At 40.9% G+C, this 20,631-nt stretch overlaps 1 protein-coding gene across 3 annotated transcripts in view; it reads left to right on the top strand.

The window, feature by feature from the left end:
* NR5A2 (nuclear receptor subfamily 5 group A member 2) overlaps positions 1-20,631 on the top strand; it is a 155,546-nt gene that overhangs the window by 81,067 nt on the left and 53,848 nt on the right. For all 3 annotated transcript variants that reach the window (XM_004375318.1, XM_004375319.2, XM_004375320.2), the window contains 2 exons: positions 3,750-3,869; positions 17,061-17,208. In XM_004375318.1, the coding sequence (XP_004375375.1) occupies positions 3,750-3,869; positions 17,061-17,208 (268 nt within the window). The remainder of the gene's footprint in view (positions 1-3,749; positions 3,870-17,060; positions 17,209-20,631) is intronic.

The following is a 20,631-nucleotide window of genomic DNA, read 5'->3' as shown; positions in this document are numbered from 1 at the left end:
GGGAGGGGGAGGTACGTTTATTGCCAAGTAAAATTATCATTCATTCCACAAATATTGAATGAGTTACTTATATTGTGGGCTAGGTAGCAGGGATACACAGGTTAAAAGCAGGGAATTGTGGAAGTGAAGATAATTCAGTCATTCGTTCCTTCATTTAACAAGCATTGTAAATGCCCTGTGGTAGGTGCTGTGGAAGAAGCAGCTGAAGATTCTGTCCCTGCCCTCAAGGAGGGCATGCAGGTCAAGAAATAGTTACAGTACTTTGTGATACAGGGAAAATATAATAGAGATTCCTCTGTGAGATGCAAAAGAAGTGATGGAATGAGTAGCACAGAATAGAAAACAAAAAATGAAGTGTTAAATTGAGGGAAATGGACCTGCGTGTTTTCACCTACTTCTACAATTGGTAAAGAAACAGGAAAAAAAAAAACCAAACCCGTTGCCACTGAGTCGATTCTGACTCATAGTGACCCTACAGGACAGAGCAGAACTGCTGCACATGGGGTTTCCAAGGAGCACCTGGTGGGTCTGAACTGCCAACGTTTTGGTTAGCAGCCGTAGCTCTTAACCACTGCGCCACCAGGGTTTCTTTACAATTGGTAAAGAAACAGAGAAACCAGGCAGCATGCAGATTTTAAAAGCTGTCCATCTACTCACTGCCTCCAGACAGGCAGCAGGAGGCAGAACTGGGGCTAGAGAAACATCTAGCTCGTTAGGAAGGGACTTTTAGGGGATACGTGAAAGTAGAACCCCCTACTCGTCCCTTGGCAATCTCTCTCCCCATCTCTTACTCTCTTTCTCTCTCTCTCTCTCTCTCACACACACACAGAGGCAGGAAAAAGGTGTGCAAATGATCTACTTCATCTTTCTGAACATGACATAAAAATATGTCTTTATTTGGGAATATGTCCTCAACATCATGAAAGAAAATAAGGCTAGGAAAAGTCATGTTCTTATTTTACATTTTTAGCATGCCTTAAACCCACTGCCACTGACTCCATTTTGACTCATAGCAATGCTATAGGACAGAGTAGAACTGCCTCATAGGATTTCCAAGGGTGTACATCTTTATGGAAGCAGACTACCACACCTTTCTCCTACAGAGTGGCTGGTGGATTCGAACCACTGACCTTTTGGTTAGCAGCCGAGTGCCTAAGTATCTCTGCCATGTTACATATGAAGGACTGGGGACCATCACGTGTAAAAAAAGAAGAAGAACCTCTTCATGAGATGCTTCTAGAAAATATGTTTTTCTTTATTTTCTCCAATCTTTTCTCCTTTTCTACATGCCCAGCAGATAATGTCTTAGCTATTTAATTTTTCCACCTGCAAAATGGGAATAATGCGTTTCCCTGCTGTATAAATAGTTCTTAAGCTGGAGTCCCTCCAGGAGTCCAAAATAGACTTCGGGGAGTCTATATTCCCTCACCCATCTTAAAATCATATGCGACATTGATGTGTATGGTAATTATTTCTGGAGAGACAACCCGAAAGGACAGTATTTTGGACTTGCATGAAAAAAAAAAAACTGCTAAATAAATAACTAAAGCTTCACATCATAGGAAAAAAATGCACAATGGAACCAAGTTGCCATCACAGACAGATACATTTGCAATAAGATGCTGATGGTGTATTTGCTGGGATGGGAATGTAATAGAACCCAGAAGAGCAGGGTGCATTTTGTTTTGAAATCACCCAAACATCTGAGAGATGATTCCTGGGATCTGCTCTGGGTACAGTGACATGTATGCTGCCAGCACGTTTGGCCATGGCTCCTTCTGTCAGCTAAGTACACTGCCGCCCACAGCCTGACTTGTAATATCACCCAACGCTCTAGAATGTTCCTCCAGAAGAAGGTGAACGCCTACGGTGACCTAAACCACCAGTGTTAGAGTGAGCATTCTCCCACGTGACAGCAATGTTCACAAAGGCAGGGGCTGCACTTACCTGGTTCACTGTTATATTCCAGGGCCTGGCACTCAGGCCTACCCAGCAGTAGGCTCTCAAAAATACCTATTTACTTAATGAATGAAATTCTTTTGGTCAGAACAGACTTACTGATTTGAAATATTTCTGAAGGAGATGTGTTTGGGGTGCCTTTTCCTGATCACAGAGTCTGATTGTAGCCTTGATCTCTTCAACTCCTTTTGTCCTTCCAAACAGTCTGTAAGCTCTTCCAGCTGGGAACCTTCTAGTACCTCTTGTTTGCTGTTGCTCCTTCATTTGTGTGTTGTGTTACACCTTACACAGGGCTTTCCCAGCCACTATTTCATTTCATCCTTCCAACAAGACCTACCATGCATATTTTTAGCTGAGAAAATAAGGCTGATAGAATGACATGGCTTGACCAAGTTCTCATAGCTAAAAAGTATAGAACTGTACCTTAAACTCTTGTTTTAACTATAAAGTTCAGGCCTCTCTTGATATATTCACAATGGCCTGGACTCATAGAAATAAAGTCCAACACAAGTTCTTTTCACTACTAATGTATCAGTGGCAGCTTGCTAAGAAGAGATATTTCTTTACACAAAGTCATCCAAACGTCGAGTCCCATGGAATAGCAGCTTAAATATGAATTTGTTGAAGTGTGTTAAATTAATTTGGTTTGGAGAGTTCTACTACCTCTTGAAGTAGCCTAGAGCTTGAGAGAGAAAAAGAGAACCCTTTAAGTATACCACTTAACCTCTGAGCCCCCATTATGTCATCTGTAAGTTGAATATAATAATTCCAGCTCGGCTAACTTCAAAGGTATGTTCTGTGAATCAAATCTAAAATGACCCACAAATACTTGTAGAAACTATTAAATACCGTATGAATGTCAGGTGTTATTTTTAGAAATGCATTGTATGTGCCCAAACATGGCTACCACATTTGGGGACATCAAGGTCTTTGGCTTGTATACTTTATAAAGCAAAGAGTAAACAGTTGCAAATAGCTATAGAAATGGATCGATTTGTTCTCCATACTTGGACCATGGGCATGCAATAGGTGTATTTTTGCTACTGAGGAATGTAGCTCCTTGGAAGACAAGATGGTGAACTTGCACAAAATTCCCACTATGACATAGCACTTTTCATTTTAATCCTCACAGCTATCCTGTGATGGAGGTGGTGTTCTTGGCCCAATTTTCCAATAAGGAAACTGAAGCTTAGAGAATGTGTCCAAATCACAAAGCAAGTGCATGCTAGCACCAAGACCATATTTAGTGATTGTTCTCTTCAGAGTCTGCTGTAGTTTAGACTTTCGGTTAACACTGATGACAAAGAATGTCTATGTACCTACATCTCTGAAAATTGTTTGGGCTGTCGTGCTAATTGTCTTTTACACAAATTTCTCAGTTTGGCAGCTTGCTAGTATCAATTTACTACTTCTCTTCACTGTATTAACCTCTAGATACAGAAACACAGGCTATTTGGGGATCTACTGAGCACAATTGGAGGCGCCTACACCTCTCACAAGCAAACTCTAATAGCCCTATTAATGTTAGATAGACCAATCTAATGGAGTGCCTTTCCTAGCAGCTCATTGATTATACTTACCTTAAGTATTTATATGTGGCCTAAAAAGTATGTGCCCAAATGAAAATAATGATTTTCAGGAGCAGTGATGTAAGCTCTGAGCCTCAGTGCTTTGGCGGCCATTGGTAGAGACTTCCTTGCTTAGAGTTAGTTTCCTTAGGTAGAAAATTATGCAAAATCAAAAAAGCAGTGAATAACAGTGTCATTTTTTTTTTTCTGTTTCTTTTACAGGTTGATGACCAAATGAAGCTGCTTCAGAACTGCTGGAGTGAGCTCTTAATTCTTGACCACATTTATCGGCAAGTGGTCCATGGAAAGGAAGGATCCATCTTCCTGGTTACTGGGCAACAAGTGAGTGTTGTAGTGGAGACCAAAAAAAAAAAAAAAGTATCTTTTTATTAAGCATGCTCAGAATGGCAGGAATTTAACTAGGTCAGAAGCACTCTTGTGCTTTGAAAGGAGAGATTGGCTGCAAATAATTTAGAGAAAATGAGTTGGTGCATTCTGTCCCTGCTCTGATGATTACAGTTAAACTTGTAAAAGCAAACATAATCATAAGCATTCTGCTGCCTTCAGTCTGCTGGGATTGAAAATTCTGCTTCGAAGGGTCAGAACAATTGCTAAATCAAAATCAGTGATCGTTGCTGTCGTTGTGTGCCATTGAGTTAATTCCAACTCATAGTGACCCCATATGACAGAGTAGAACTGCCGCATAGGGTTTCCTAGGCTATAACCTTTACAGCAACAGATGGACAGGTCTTTTCTCTTGTGGAGCCACCGGGTGCGTTTGACCTGCCAACCTTTCAGTTAGCAGCTGAGCACTTAACCACTGTACCACCAAAACCCATCACCATGGAGTCAGTTCTGACTCACAGTGACCCTCTAGGACAGAGTAGAACTTCCCCATAGGGTTTCCAGGGCTGTAATCTTTATGGAAGCAGACTGCCACATCTTTCTCCCACAGAGTGGCCAGGGATTTCGAACCCCTGACCTTCCAGTTAGCAGCCAAGCGCTTTAACCACTGTGCCACCAGGGCGCCTTAAATCAATGATTAGTACTTGGAACTTCTGCATTAACCTATTACACTTGCTTGTTAGCTATTAAAAACAAAAACAAAACCTTATACATTGTGGAATCTTTACTATTTTGGATTGGTGGAAGAGACTGATTCAAATATCACATATAATCGAAATATTTGGCATAAAGGCAAGTGAGAAGGGGCAGTAGTTTTCGTTTTCAAGAGTCAGTCATCATTAAAAAGCAAGATAGAAAACAATTAATTACTCTTAAGTCCTGTGCCTTTCTAAATAGATATTCATTCATTCAACAAATATTTATTGAATATCCTACTATGTGCCAGTCCCTATTCTGGAACTTCAGCGTGTATCAGTGAACAAAACAGAAGAAAGATTCCTGTCCTCATGGAACTTCCTTTGTAGCAGTGGGCAGCCGATCATACACAATAATCCTAATAAACACACCGATGCGATGGCAGTTCTAACAACTGCAGATATTAGAGAAATCCTTGGGTGGTGTGAACAGTTCAACGCTCAGCTACTAACCGAAAAGTTGGCAGTTTGCATCTATCAGAGGCGCCTTGCATGAGAGATCTGGTGATCTCACTTCTGAAAAGATCACAGCCATTGAAAACCCTATGGAGCACAGTTCTGCTCTGACATACATGGGGTCACCATGAGTTGGAGTCAACCTGACAGCAACTGGTTTGGTTTTATTTAGAAGAAGTTAGAGGTTAAAGTGCTATTGAATAAAAGAAGAAAGAAGAAGAAGAACCTGGTAAAAGAGAATTGCACACATATATGGATATGTGTTACCATGCGACCCATGAATTGTAGTCTTAAATATGAATGGCCTGGGCTGACCTTATGAAAGAGAAAGTGACAGTGAAGCAAAGACCTAAAGGGGGTGAGACAGTCAGGCTTGAAGATGCCTGAGGGAAGAGCAAGACTACTTAACGAACCCAGGTTTAACTTTACAGAGTTTTGGCATGTCCCTCCAGTTTCTTGCCCTGTATTCTATGATGGATGTGTTATTAAAATAAATGCATGGAACATAGAGATTCCTTTAGTCCATTGGGTCATACCTATTCAGGGCACCACCGCATTATTCAGCAACGGTGACTTCAGTACTCAGTCACCGTGATCTTTTACGTCCAGCCGTAAATGTTTACATGCTGTGAAACCACAGTAGTGCATATTTGAAAATGAAAGGCTGTCTCCATGCCATTTGCTGTACTATTGATAAATCACATTTTCCCTATCAAATTAAAGGCAAGCACTGTTTCAGAGCTTTTGCGAATTGGATCAATTCGACCATCCCCATCGTTCTCTGGCCCTGCTTTCTGCACCTCTCGTGAGAAAAGATTTCTGGATGGCAGTGTAAAGTCTCAATAGGTTTAACTTCCTGTTTTTTTCAAATTTTGGTTTAAAGTTTTTATCCTGTGACTCAAGTCTTTGGAGGAAATGTACCCATTTTTGGAGCTCTGGTGGTGCAGTGGATAAGAACTCAACTGTTAACCAAAAGGAGGGCAGTTCGAATCCAGCAGCAGCTCCTTGGAAACCTTATGGGGGCAGTTCTACTCTGTCCTGTAGGATTGCTATGAGTCGTAATCAGCTCAAAGGCAACAGGTTGGGTTTTCGGTTTGATCATTGGGCATGCTTCCTCCCCCCACTACCCACCCCCAACTAGAAGCTGCATTAGAAGAACAAGACTCAGCCCACAAATTAATTTGATTTCATTTCCTTCTGAGTGTCAGAGATGAAATGGGTTTGTGCTGTTCCATCCCTGCTCTTTAGAAATATTCCTTATTTCACATTTCATTTTACCTTAAGTGCTGCCCCTAGGCAAAGGTAATTACCATTTAAAAAGTAGAGAAAGTGCGTTTCTTGCCTGTCTGATCTTCACAACCACGAACAGTCAAGAAATAGATGGCATTACAGTCTTCACTATTAATTACTGCTTCTTTGTGTTTTACCATCACGGCTGAGTGAGGGACTCCCTGGTAGAGAGCCAGTCTCTCCCAAACCATTCGGTAGCCTGGCTTCTTCTAGGCCCTGCCCCCCCCCCCCCCCCCCCCCCCGCTTTTTCAGTTGAGCCACATTTCTGTCAGACTCGGCCCCACCCCTTTTTCTAGCCTATAAAAGTGAATCATCTAACTGATTAACTACAGTTGGGCCTTCTCACTTAGGGAAATTATGGAACAAATTATTTTTCATTATGGCATAGGTTGAGTCAAAACATTCTCAATGTATCTCTGGGCTTCCTGCAGTTTCATGGAGTGAAAGCAAAAGTGCTAAAAAGGAAGACGTTTCTGAACAAATGACCTTTGTTAACAGAGTAGAAAGATATTTTAATGCGGGGTCTTTTATATCCAGGACTTACTGTAATGCTGAATATCTGAGGCACATGATAAATACTAGCTGATCGCACTAAAGGAGAAGGAACCATTGTATCTCTAACCTGATTGCTTAGCTAAAACAAGTTAACTCAAACTCAACCCACTGCCATCGTTGAGTTGATTCCAACTCATAGTGTCCCTATAAGGCAGAGTGGAACTGCCCCATAAAGTTTCCAAGACTGTCATCTTTACAGAAGCAGACTGTCACATCTTTCTCCCGTGAAGCGGCTGGTGGGTTGAGACTGCCAACCTTTCAGTTAGCAGCCAAGCGCTTAATCACTGCGCCACCAGAGCTCCTAAGACTCAAGATCCCAAGTAAGCATCCTCATTATATCCCACATCTCATCCACACCCTCACCCTCTTATAACTCCCGACTTACTGTTAGGGGGCCGAGATCCCAGCAATAGTCCTAGGGTAGCAAATCATTTTTTTCACTGCTGCAACCCAAGGAGATGTAGTGAATTTTTAAGTATAATTTTCTTAGAATGGTAAATACTTGCCTGATTGCAAGGGAAAGGAAACTTATGCTTTTGTTAAAAAACAACAACAATAATAAATTATTTTCTGGACACCAATTTTAAGAAGGTAGTTAAAACAGTGATAAAAGGAAAATGGCAAATGTAAGAGTAAAGCAATATTCTGGAGGGAAAAACATTATTTTAAAAAGGAAAACATGCAAGTAGGTGAAGCAAACAAAAACAAAGCGGAAAACTATTTCCTCTTTGTTACGTTTACAGTCTAATAACAATCAAATTATAGGCAGAGTATGTTTTCATTTCCAGTAAAGACTCTTGCTCTCTGGTATGAACATGTTACAGGTGGTGTGTGTATGTGTATGTGTGTGTGCGTGTGCGATACACGCATGCAATCTAACGGAATGATCAGCAGCATGAAGCTTAGAGTCAGACCGGCCTGGGTTTGTGTCCCTACTCCAAAACTTGTAGCTGCCATCAGTTCGGCTCCCAACTCATGGCGACCACGTGTACAACAGAAGAAAGTGCTGCCCAGTCCTGCACCATCCCCATTATCGATTGCAGATTGAACTGTTGTGATCTCTAGGGTTTTGGTTGGCTGATTTTCACAAGTAGATCACCAGGCCTTTCTTCCTAGTCTGTCTTAGTCTGGAAGCTCCCCTGAACCTGTTCAGCATTACAGCAACACAGAAGCTTCCACTGACAGAGGAGTGGTGGCTGTGCATGAGGTACATTCCCCAGGAATCGAACTCCAGTCTCCTGCATGGAAGGCAAGAATTCTGCCACTGAACCACCAATGCCCTCACTCCCAGACTTACTACCTGCTACCTGTGTAATCTTGAACAAATCTCTTTACCTCAAGTTCGGTGTCTTCATCTGCCCAGTGGGGGACTGTAATGGTTTCTACCTCAGAAAATTGCAATCAGAATTATAGAAATTAGTTCTGTAAAGTGCTGACATGAAAATTAAGTTACCAAAACTAAGCCGACACAGGCTGGCATTTATGGAGTGTTTACTATACGCAAGATACCCTGTTGGCACAGTAGTTAAGTGCTCGGCTGCTAACTGAAAGGTCAGTTGTTTGAACCCACCAGCTGCTCCATGGAAGAAAGACGTGGTGATCTGCTTCCGTAAAGATTGTTGTTGTTACGTGCCGTCTAATCCTTTCCAACTCATAGCGACCCCACATACAACAGAATGAAACACTGCCCAGTCCTGCGCCACCCTCACAATCCTTGTTATTGCATTTGAACCCACTGCCGCAGCCACTGTGTCAGTCCATCTCGTTAAGGGTCTTCCTCTTTTTCGCTGACCCTCTACTTTACCAAGGATGATGTCCTTCTGCAGGGACTGGTCCCTCCTGACAACATGTTCAAAGTATGTGAGACAAAGTCTCGCCATCCTCGCTTCCAAGGAGCACTCTGGCTGTATTTCTTCCAAGACAGACTTGTTCCTTCTTCTGGCAGTCCATGATATATTCAGTATTCTTTGCCAACACCGTAATTCAAAGGCATCAATTCTTCCTCTGTCTTCATTGTCCAGCTTTCACATGCATATGAAATGATTGAAAATATTATGGCTTGGGTCAGGTGCACTTTAGTCAAACAAATAGTTTATTTTATAAGGATCAGCACAAAGTCGGTTCCTATGAGGCGTAGGTTAAAGATGTCCCAAATGTCTGACTTTTCCAAGATGCTGTACCACTCCATCATCTGTAACATCAACTACTCCCTCTCCCCTCAGTGCTCTCCCTCCCATCTTTGGGTTCCCTAATTTGCTGCAGTGTCTCACAGAACTCACAAACCATTAAAGGAAATGGGTCACACAGTGGTGGAGGCTGGCAGGTTCCAAATTCATGGGTCAGGCGTAGACTTCTCCCTGGCCCTCAGTCTCTGCCCAAAGGCACTCAGCTTTCTCGCTCTATGGGCCAGGAGGCCACTGTGCCTTCTCCTGTGGGTCTCTGCTACCAGTCTTTGCTGTGGGTCTCTCCTTCTTTGGCGGTGGTGGGCTCTCCTCTTTGCTCTGGAATTGGCTCTCTTTTAAGGCAAAACTGACCAATCCCCTTGGTAAGCCACAATTACCCTATCACCCAATCACCTGGGTAGACCATGGCTAGAAAGGCCGCACACAAAAGTAATTAATCCACTGCAGTCTTCAAAGTGACATCTTTGCTTTTTAACACTTTAACAAGGTCTTTTGCAACAGATTTGCCCAATGTAATATGTCATTTGATTTTTTGACTGCTGCTTCATGGGCATTGATTGTGGAGCCAATAAAATGAAATCCTTGACCATGTCAGTCTTTTTTCCATTTAATCCTGATGTTGCTTATTGGTCCAATTTGAGGATTTTTTGTTTTCTTTATGTTGAGGTGTAATCCATACTGAAGGCTGTAGTCTTTAATCTTCATCGGTAAGTGCTTCAAGTCCTCTTAGCTTTTAGCAAGCAAGGTTGAATCACCTGCATATCGCAGGTTGTTAATGAGTTTTCCACCAATCCTGATGCCACATTTTTCTTCATATAGTCCATCTTCTTGGATTATTTGCTCAGCATACAGATTGAATAAGTATGGTGAAAGGATGCAACCCTGATACACACCTTTCTTGATTTTAAACCAGGTAGTATACCCTTGCTCAGTTCAAACAACTGCCTCTTGGTTCATGTACAGTTTCCTCATGAGCGCAATTAAGTGTTCTGGAATTCCCATTCTTTCCAATGTTATCCATAACTTGTTATGATCCACACAGTTGAATGTCTTTGCACAGTCAATAAATATTACAGCTTTGGAAACGCTATAGGGCAGTTCTTCTCTGTCTTGTATGGTCACTATGAGTCAGAATCAACTCAGTGACAACAGGTTTTTACTGTGCACATAAAACTAAAAACCAAACCCGTTGCTGTTGAGTCAATTCCAACTCATAGCAACCCTGTAGGACAGAATAGAACTGCCCCGTAGAGCTTTCAAGGAACAGCTGGTGAATTTGAACTGCTGACCATTTGGTTAGCAGCCGAGCTCTTAACCACCGTGCCACCAGGGCTCATTATACACATAGTAAGTGATATAAAACTGTTAGTGATTATTATTACATGTGTCAGGCACTGGTATACGTGCTTTATATCTTAACTAATTTAATCCTTACAACAACTCTATGAAGAACGTACTATTATTATTATCCCCATTTTTGCAGATGAGGAAACGGAGGCAAAGGGAGGGTAAATAGTTCAAAGTCAAAATACAGTTAAGAAGTGGTAGGACAGATATTCAGGAATGGGCAGTCTGGTGCCAGAGTTTGTGCTCTTAATCAAAATGCCATACTGCTTTTGTGGGTAACTTACAGATGCTAAAAAGTTTGCTGTTACCCCAGGCTCATAATTTGGTCTCCATGTGTAATTTCAGAGCATGAAAGCCTCTGTGGAAATTACAAGCAAAACAAATTCATTTTTCTTTGATGGAGCCTAAATGCATATACTTTTTTGTTTTTGTTTTGGTATGGCATTATCAACTCATTGTTAAAAATAAATTAAAATTCTGTAGAAATAATTTTAACATGATGATCACTTATTGTTATAAAATTATTATTTCAATGTTAAAGAAAAAAAAATCACTCATTATTCTACCACCCTAAATCGATTGTTTTTGTTGCTATCTCTTCCAATCTTTGGAGAAAGCATATTTGAAATGAGGGTTTTCTCACTTTTCTAAATAAAATAATTCATCTGCCACAGAGACGTATTAACCTACTGCCATGGATTTTTGCACAGTGTGAACTTTGAAATGATGATATGTCTGTTTCCGTGATGCATTTTATCAAGGTCAGGATGTTGATATTATGGGAAAAAAATTAAATGACACTATTCAAACAAAGCATGCAGAATTCCCCTACTGACAGCTTAGCACTTGTACATAGGATATGAATAACTTTTTCATTTAGTTTAAAAATATTTCTAAAGACCTGACAACTGAAGGGAAATCAAAGATGTGAGAAATAAAATTTTTTTAAAACTTAGACATAGCACTGCACGCAAGAGATGTAATTCATCCAGCTAATTAATGATTGCAGTGGCTGACCTTTGCACAGCGCTTTGCACTGTGAGCTTTCACAGGTAAGGCGTGGGACACAGATTCAGGTAAAGTACTAGGAAGGTTCAGAGGAGGAAGTGCGAGGGGAATAAGCAGTATCCAAAGTCACCAGGATGATTCAGCTTCTATAAGGAAGTGCCTCTCCCCAAAAGAGAGGGTACAGGTCGAGCCAGACACCAGTGCTTAAAATCCTTCCAGGGTTAGAGAAACAGTGACAAGGAATTGCTGATTAAAATTTGAACTACATCCACCCACCTCTTTCATCCTTACCGAAAGAAAAAAACCCATTACCATCGAGTCAATTCTGACTCCTAGCAACCCTATAGGATAGAGTAGAATTGCCCCACAGGGTTTCCAAAGCTGTAATCTGTACGGAAGCAGACTGCCACATCTCTTTCCCAAGGAGCAGCTGGTGGGTTCCAGTCTCCGACCTTTCAGTTAGTAGCCGAGCACTTAACCACTGTGCCACCAGGGCTCCTCCTTTTTTTCAACCTTAAAAAAAACTCACTGTCATTGAGTTGATTTCCACTCATAGTGACCCTATAGGACAGAGTAGAACTGCCCCATAGGTTCTGGTGGATTCGAACTGCTGACCTTTTGGTTAACAGCTGAGTTCTTAACCACTGCGCCACCAAGGGTCCTTTTCAACCTTAGCCACAAAAAATAGGGTACTCTCAAATCACTCATTAAAAGTTTCTAGGTTTAGTTATATAATTTTCTTAACTGCCCTGTGATAATTGCTTCAAACAAATGTAAATGTTTATTTCAGTGTTTTAAGATGAGTAGATAGTAATACTGGAAACCCTGCTGGTGTAATGGTTAAGAGCTATGGCTGCTAACCAAAAGGTCTGCAGTTCGAATCCGCCATCTGCTCCTTGGAAACCTTATGAGGCAGTTCTGCTCTGTCCTATAGGGTTGCTATCAGTTGGAATCGACTCAGTGGCAGCAGGGAATAGTAATATTAAAAGTCACCACTGTCTTTCTGTTTAAATAACTAAGTATCCTCAGTCAACAGTATCAGACCAAGGCCCCTGACATAAAGGGGACCCCAGATAGCAATTTGGTGCCACCCTGAAGCAGGTATGTAGCACGCACACATTGCTTTCTAGCAACCCTGCTGGACATGCTGAGGGATGCAAGGCCCCCGGTGCTCCGTGGCCCAGCCTTCTGGCTTTTCCCTACTGAACGCAGCTCACTGCAAAGAATGTGGTGAATTTTTTATAGCAATGGAAAAAGAAAAAGACTAGACTGAATTCAGAAGTAGGGCATTCCCACAAAACTGCTACTTGGAGCTTGAAGAGAGAGGGTAAGTTTACCTAAAATAGCACAACTTTTCTTTTAAGCCTGGTAGCTAGCACAAGTACCTAGCACATGTGCTCACGAAATGTTTGCTGAAGTGAGTCCCCGCAGCGTTCACTGAGAACTAGAGTAATTGAAATAATCCCATTGCAAAGAGCAGCCCAGAGCACTGGTACCAGGTATTAAAGTGAGGATTCACTGTTTCACGCCAGATTTCTGACTTAACCCTAAAATGATTAAGTTTTAATTATGTCTTTTATTCAGGCATATAATATAATATAAGTGTACATTACATAATCTTATTAAGCACAATATTGCTGTGCTAAAAAGGAAATAATGATTGTCAGTAATATTAAGCATTGTCAAATCAATTGATATGCATTTAAAAAAAATCCATTGCCATTGCGTTCATCGTGACTCAGAGCAACCCTATAGTACTGAGTAGAACTGCCCCATAAGGTTTCCAAGGAGCCGCTGGTGGATTCGAACTGCCGGCCTTTTGGTTAGCAGCCAACCTTGTAACCACTACGCCACCAGGGCTCCATATACATTTAGCATCTTATAATAAGAATTCATTTCCATCTAGTATTTTCAAAACACACACACACGTGTATATGTATGTAAAATGAAACAATAGAGTTCTTTGAAGTGGGGTCAGTTTTAGTATTTGCATATTGTAGCTAATTAACAGACACTGTAACATCATCCTAAGGGAAAGGTCCACTGGCAACTTATTTATTATCATCTATTATTGTGTATCATATGAAAATGACAGGCATCTTACAACATACAAGTCATCAAAATTCCAGCTATTAGAACTAAAGGCAATTTAGCTAGAACTGTTTCTACCTTCATGATGAGTGAAATATATCCAAAGGGGACATTGGCTTAAAGTATTTCTTCAATATCTTCCTTTAATTTAATGGCACAAAGATTACATGTAAGAGAGCAATAAATTAATTTTACCAAGTACATAAAAGACAAGGCCAGCTGCTCCTGAACTGAGCCCAAACTCCGCATTCAACAACGAAAATATAATTACGTGTGTAATAAAATGTAAGGAAGTTGCAGATCTGGGTGCTGTTTCAGAAATAAATCACCCATCCTCCTTCTGAGCTGTGCAATTTGATAAATTACCCTTGAGTGAAATGCTATCTGAGCCCCCATTTAATAAGCATGTTTGAGCTTTCAAATTAGCATGTAAATAAATGTATAGCTATAAAGTTGGTGGTATGCCAACTGATTTCCTGAGGTCCATCTCACTAAAGGTCTCTCACTAAACATAAAATTCTGTGAAATGATTTAGATTCCTTCCCGTTATAAAGTACTATGTTTTCAAGTATGAAGGTCTAGCATTTGTGGTTATTATTGCATACCTGTGAGAACTACACACATATCAAAATTTCATTATCCCTATCTTAAAATGCACTAATACCAGCACATTTGTATTTTATTTTGGTATGGTCTTCCAGCTTTAACTTAAGGCATAATTAGTGATTTTTTTAAGTGTACAAGGTCCCTGGGTGGTACGAAGGATTTGCTCTCAACTACTAACTTAAAGGTTGACAGTTTGAATCCACCCAGCAGCTCCACGGAAGAAAGGCCTGGTGATCTGCTTCCATAAACATTGTAGCCAAGAAGACCCTCTGATACACATAGGGTGGCCATGGAGTCAAAATCAACTCGACAGCAACGGGATATACATATTAAGTTACGGCAGCAGTGTATTCAACAATTGGCTTCGAATTTAAAATTGGTATTATTGTCCCAACTGCTCTTATTTCCTGATAATCATAGAAGCGGGAGGCACTTTACTATCATCTAATTTTAACTGCCGTATTTAAAAATTTGATAACTAAGCGGTGGGGATTTTACTCGACTTGCCCGGGCCCGTCATTTATAAGCAGCAGAGTTGGTCCAGATCTCCTTTGTCACATCCCAGGCTTCTTCCATCATGGCCGCCCCAGTGGGTATTCTTGGTTCATTCATCTATCCCATTTGTCTCTGAATAATTTATATTATCCTTCTCTGGACTCGTTAGGCCATGTACAGTTTGTAAGGAATGTAGAGCTCAGGCACAGCTTTTATGTAAGAAAAACGTCCTTTGAGGAGAAAGTTCACCTGTAAGAACCAGTAACTGTCCAGTCGACTCCGACTCATGGCGACCCCATGTGTGTCAGAGTAGAACTCCTTAGGGTGTTCGGTGGCTGATTTTTCAGAAGTAGATGACCAGGCCTTTCTTTCCAGGTGCCTCTGCGTGGACTCGAACCTCCAACCTTCTGGTTAGCAACTGAGCACATAAACTGTTTGTACCACCCAGGGACTCCTCACCTGTCAGAGAGCTGGTGAAATGATGGGACATTGCCCTGTGTACTTGACAAACAATCTTAACGGGATCCTCAGGGTGCAACTGCTTGTCCGCTCTACGGGCAGCTCAGGCTTGGAGTTGCCTGTGTACTGGCCATTTCTTCCACACATTCTGAAACAGAAATCCAAGGAGCTCTTAGGACATTTAACGTTTAAATTTAGGGGACAGATCCCAGCACACACAGACAAAGCAGGTAGGACAGCGCTGTGCTTGTTGCTAGAGTTGTCCTAGAACACACAGTACCGGGGGCTTTTTCATGGACACTTGACTCTATATAAGCTGATTGACACCTTTGGGGGTTGTCTTTCCACTGACTCATAATTTTTCTCACTCTTGAAAAAGGTTCCTGTACACCCAGTATTCTCTAGTTAAAGCTAAAAATTCAACTCATCATATTTACACACACACAGACAAAATCCATTCTGCCTTGTTTTTAATTGCAAATTCTCCTCAAGGGACTAGTTCGCCTGCTTAGGAGGCAGCCCTGTGCCTTCTACTAGAGAAGCAAGTGCAGTCAATTATGGTAATGAAATGTCAATAAATATAAAAATTTAATACTGTCTGCTCTGGGTGAGTGGCAGATGAGGACTTGCCTCCCAGACAAATTTGCTGCTGCTGCAGATATTAAATGCACCTAAAAGAGTATCTGGTTGCCTGCGAGCTCGCCAGTAAAAGAAGGATGGGAGCGGCAGGTACCAGCTGGGCCTTCCCATTATACAGTAATCGCAGCAGCAAAGCCAGTATTATCACTGACAGCCATCCCAACATCCTACCATTATAAATCGAACTTAAGTCCCCATGAATAATCTAAGATCAGTGCCTCACAGTGCTTGCTTTTTTTTTTTTTTAATGCAGGAAAAACGTCTTAGTTTTGTTTTCTAGGCCAAGGAAGTATATTTCTTATAAGTTAGGTCATTGCTGTCTTTAGAGAGAAATGTACTAATCATCATTTGAAAATACGTAGTAGTCACAGGTCATGACTTTTTAGGAAGTAGCCAATGAAACAAGAATAATTTAAATGTGATCCTCTGTCACCCATGAGCATGCAGTTTTGAACCATGAATACTTTAAAATATAGTCCCTTAATCCAAATAGAAATATATCTTGGCCTTCATTTTTCCCATGTACTAGTTACTGTCATCGTGTGCACACAGAACACTGTCCCGGACTGACTTTTTATGGACAGTATAGTTTTCTTAGGAGCCCTGGTGGTGCAGTGTTTAAGGGTTCAGCTGCTAACCAAAGGTCGGCAGTTTGAGTCCACCAGCTGCTCCTTGGAAACCCTATGGGGCAGTTAGCTCTACCCTGTCCTGTAGGATCGCTATAAGTCAGAATTGACTCGACGGCAACAAGTCAACAGGTTATACTTTTCTTTGTATCCCTGGGTAGTGTAAATTGTTAACACACTTGGCTGCTAACTGAAAGATTGGAGGTTGGAGTCGACCCAGAGGCACCTTGGAAGAAAGGCCTGGCAATCTACTTCCAAAAAAATCAGCCATTGAAAATCCTAAGGAGCACAGTTCTACTCTGACACGTGTCAGAATTGACTTGATAGCAATTTTTTTTGGAGGGGGGCATGCTTTTCTTTAAAGGTATTCACGAGAGCTAAAATTTTGAATCTTATATAATAATATAAATTCATAATAGAAAAAGGTATGTATCCCTATAAAAATGTAGGTGGCTTAAACCTGTTCTTTACAAGGCTTATCAAAATGATTAGATTTATCAGAACAAATGTAATACATTCTATAGCGGTAGAATGTGTCTCAACTTCCTTGGGAAAGTCTCCTCTGTCATAAACTTTGGGCTTCTACTGGAATCAGATTTTAGCCACAATTCTTAAAAACCCCAAGTGAAATGTATTTCTGATCTTGACAGTCATGGAAACTGTGATTCTGTGTTACAGGTGGACTATTCCATAATAGCCTCCCAGGCTGGGGCCACCCTCAACAACCTCATGAGTCATGCACAGGAGTTAGTGGCAAAGCTTCGTTCGCTACAGTTTGATCAACGAGAGTTTGTGTGTCTGAAATTCTTGGTGCTCTTTAGTTTAGGTAAGGAATCCTTTTCCTCATACTACGTACAGCCAAAGATTATACTAAAGGATGCCGAAACTTTGAATGTCTTGAAGTTAATATATGCGTTTGTTCTATCAAGATCATGCCCTTCCTTTCAAATCATGAAACCTGCAAACGTGAGTCTGTTTTCATATTTCCACATGATTCATAGCCCTTTAGCTGATAGCTTGGGGGTATGGTAAAGGAGTTATTAAGTTGGAGCCTGGATTTTCTTCCATAATGGACAGGTGAACAGCAGCATATAAAGCTTTGACAGAGGCTTGATGGAGATAGCTTAGGAAAGAGGGTTAGTATCAAATTTTAGCCCTCTTTCTACTATTGATTGTTTCTATGTACTTTTGTTTCATCTTGCTATCTATTACTGTTTTTATTCATTAAAATGTGGATGATGTTGTTGTTGTTCTTGCATGCCCTCAAGTCAATTCCACTTCATAGCAACCCTATAGGACAGGGTAGAACTGTCCCCTAGGGTTTCCAAGGAGCAGCTGGTGAATTCGAACTGCCGACCTTCCGGTTAGCAGCCTGAGCTCTTCACCACTTTGCCACCAGGGCTCCAAAATGTGAACAGTAATTAAAAACCTGTTTCTTAAATCTCTATCAGGATTAACTAGAGAATGCTCATGACCACATGCACAACTATACAACTATAAAAGATGACGGTTGTCCAGGGCAGAGGGTGCTTCTCCAGGAAAGCTTTGGAGAAGAAAGATAACCCTGCAAGACCGATGAGCTAAATCAAGGTTCTCAATGAATCAGTTGAGAAAAATCACCACTGCTTAGAATAAAAAAAGCATTAAGGGGATAGATTTTTATTGACTTCAAAGGAACAGATTTTTCTGCCTGTCGCTTACTTGATTTCTACATTTTACTGGCTTAATAAAGCCAAGTTAAATAAACTTTTTGCCAAGTCCATTCATTACTTATTGGCAGAGACCTGAGGGAGGCAACTTCCCTTGAATGAAAAAAAATGCAGAAATCAGATTTACCAACATATGTTTTTTCTTTAGTCTTCAGTGAAAATATAGTTGTGAATTCATATTCTCAGAAATAAAACAGTAAAACAAACTGCAAAGTAAAACAGATGTGTCTGCTCCCCAAATCTGGTACTTTCGTTTCAAAATCCTTCTTGACAGCACTACCCAACTGTTGCTAATAAAGGAACAGTTTGAAGTAATATTACCAGAGTTAATTTTTCACATGTAGTCAACATTTAAAATAAAAAGAGCATTTTCATATTTTGGAAAACGTGATAAATATAGCAAAAAGAAACGTTACCGAAAATTTAAAAAGACAACAGAATTTTATAGATGTCGTGTTCAAAGGTTTACAATGCCAAGACTGGATCCTGTGTGGTTTTTGCATTAACCACAATGAGTAGGAAAGTTCTATTCAAGTCTACATCCTTTACCCCAAGTACAGTTTTTATAAAGTCACACGGAAGATAGCATTGGCCTGCTTGCTGCAATCTCAGAAATTAATTCTGGTTTATGGCAAGATCTTAGTCTTTTCAACTAGTACCTTTGATCAGTAATTAAATGAAAATGTGTTAATATATGTAGAAAGAAACCATATAGCTTCTTAGTGATAAAATATTTAAAGAGAGTTATCTCACTTCAATGGTATTTTAAATTAGTTGAATAACTGTATTACATTTGAAGATGTTGACATTAACCATAAGCTATCTTTGGTTTTTCATCACTTTTATCTTTCCTTCAAATGTTTTGACTCATTCTACAAAATTATATTCTCTGCCAATTCTGTTGTGGTGGGAGTTCGGCATCTGAAGTGCTTTCAACCTTTGGACCTCACAAGTTATCTTCTTGAACAACAAGACCATTTATTTACCAGAACCTCAGTCACACATTGTCTTGTTTAATGAATATATTGACCATTTCAGGAGCCTTGGGCACCAGTGAAGAGCAAGCCTAAATGTCCCTTAAAACCACGTCTGCCAGTTGTTTAAGAAAGAAAGGAAAGCTTGGTTTTCAAATTAGAAGTGAATAGAGTTTGGCCAAGAATTTATTTTTAAAGAAACAGAAAGAAAGTAACCGGCAGTAAAGTTTAGATGCTTTCCAATTTATGAAAATGGAAAACTTTTTTCTCCACGGAAACAATGGATAATCCATCTTTTTTTATTTTTTCAACTTATTTGAGATGGATGGATAATCAATCTTTAGGGACCTCGGCTAGCCCCGAAACACCTGTTTTACCTGTGATGGAAATGAAATCATAACAGGGCCACCCTTGAAAGCTGAGCCCAAGTCCTGAGCTAGTACAGCAGGTCCCAAACCCTCTTGAGTTTGAGTGCTCTGAGTCTGAAACCCGATACATTCTGAGCCCGGCTCAGCCCAACCTTGTGCCTTTCTGAGCCTGGAGAAAAATTACAATGTTGTGGACTGGGCTGTGTTGAGAGAAAGCTGCAGCAATATTCTCACGTGGGAGATAAGAGAGAGAGTGTTTTTCACATAGATTACAAGAGGAGGTGGAGTGTGAACCCAAGCAGATGCAGCGGTCCAAGCCGAAAGGATAGCTGATACAAAAGCAAGGAGGCAGAAGGGAGCAGGCGAGCTCAGAGAACTGTTAGTAGATCACTATGGCCGAGGGAAGCAGCAGATGTGGTTGGAGAGTTAAGCAAAAGCCTGGTCATGGAAGGCCTTAGGCACATTCATTCAACACTTACTGAGCACTTACTTTGTACCAGGCACTGATAGATATAACTGGAGATATAACGATAAGCAAAAATAAGCACCATCGTCTTCGTTCTGTAGGCAATTAGGAAGTATAAACCCATTGCCATCGAGTCGATTCCAACTCATAGTGACCCTATAGGAGAGAGTAGAACTGCCCATAGGGTTTCCAAGGCTGTAATCTTCATAGAATCCGACTACCACGTCTTTCTCACATGGAGTGGCTAGTGGGTTCAAACCACCAATTTTTGCTTAGCAGCTGAGTGCGTAACTACTGTGCGACCCGGGTTCTTTTTTAGGAAGTATAGCAAGGGCTTTAAAATGGGTAAGATAATTTAAATTGATTTGCCTTTTGAAACATGACTCTAGTGGCGATGTGGAAAGTTGAGGGGGCAAGGCTGGAAACTCCAAGGTCAAGGTGGTTTTAATACTCCAGGCAATAAACCATGAAGAACCAATGATGGGTGTCTTAGTCAGCTAGTGCTGCTATAACAGAAATACCATGAGTGGATGGCTTAAAAAGGGAAGTTTGTTCTCTCACAGTCTAGTAGGTTACAAGTCCAAATCCAGGATGTCAACTCCAGGGGAAGGCTTTCTCTCTGTGTCGGCTTTGGAGGAAGGTCCTTGTGATACATCAGTCTTTCCTTGGTCTGGGAGCATCTCAGCACAGGAACCTCAGGTCCAAAGGACGTGCTCTGCTCCCGGCACTGCT

The sequence above is a fragment of the Trichechus manatus genome, unplaced genomic scaffold, assembly GCF_000243295.1.
Source record: "Trichechus manatus latirostris isolate Lorelei unplaced genomic scaffold, TriManLat1.0 scaffold00035, whole genome shotgun sequence".
In the NCBI taxonomy this organism is placed as follows: Eukaryota; Metazoa; Chordata; class Mammalia; order Sirenia; family Trichechidae; genus Trichechus; species Trichechus manatus.
The sequence above is the reverse complement of the archived record's forward strand: the minus strand, read 5'-3'. Positions and strand labels throughout refer to the sequence as shown.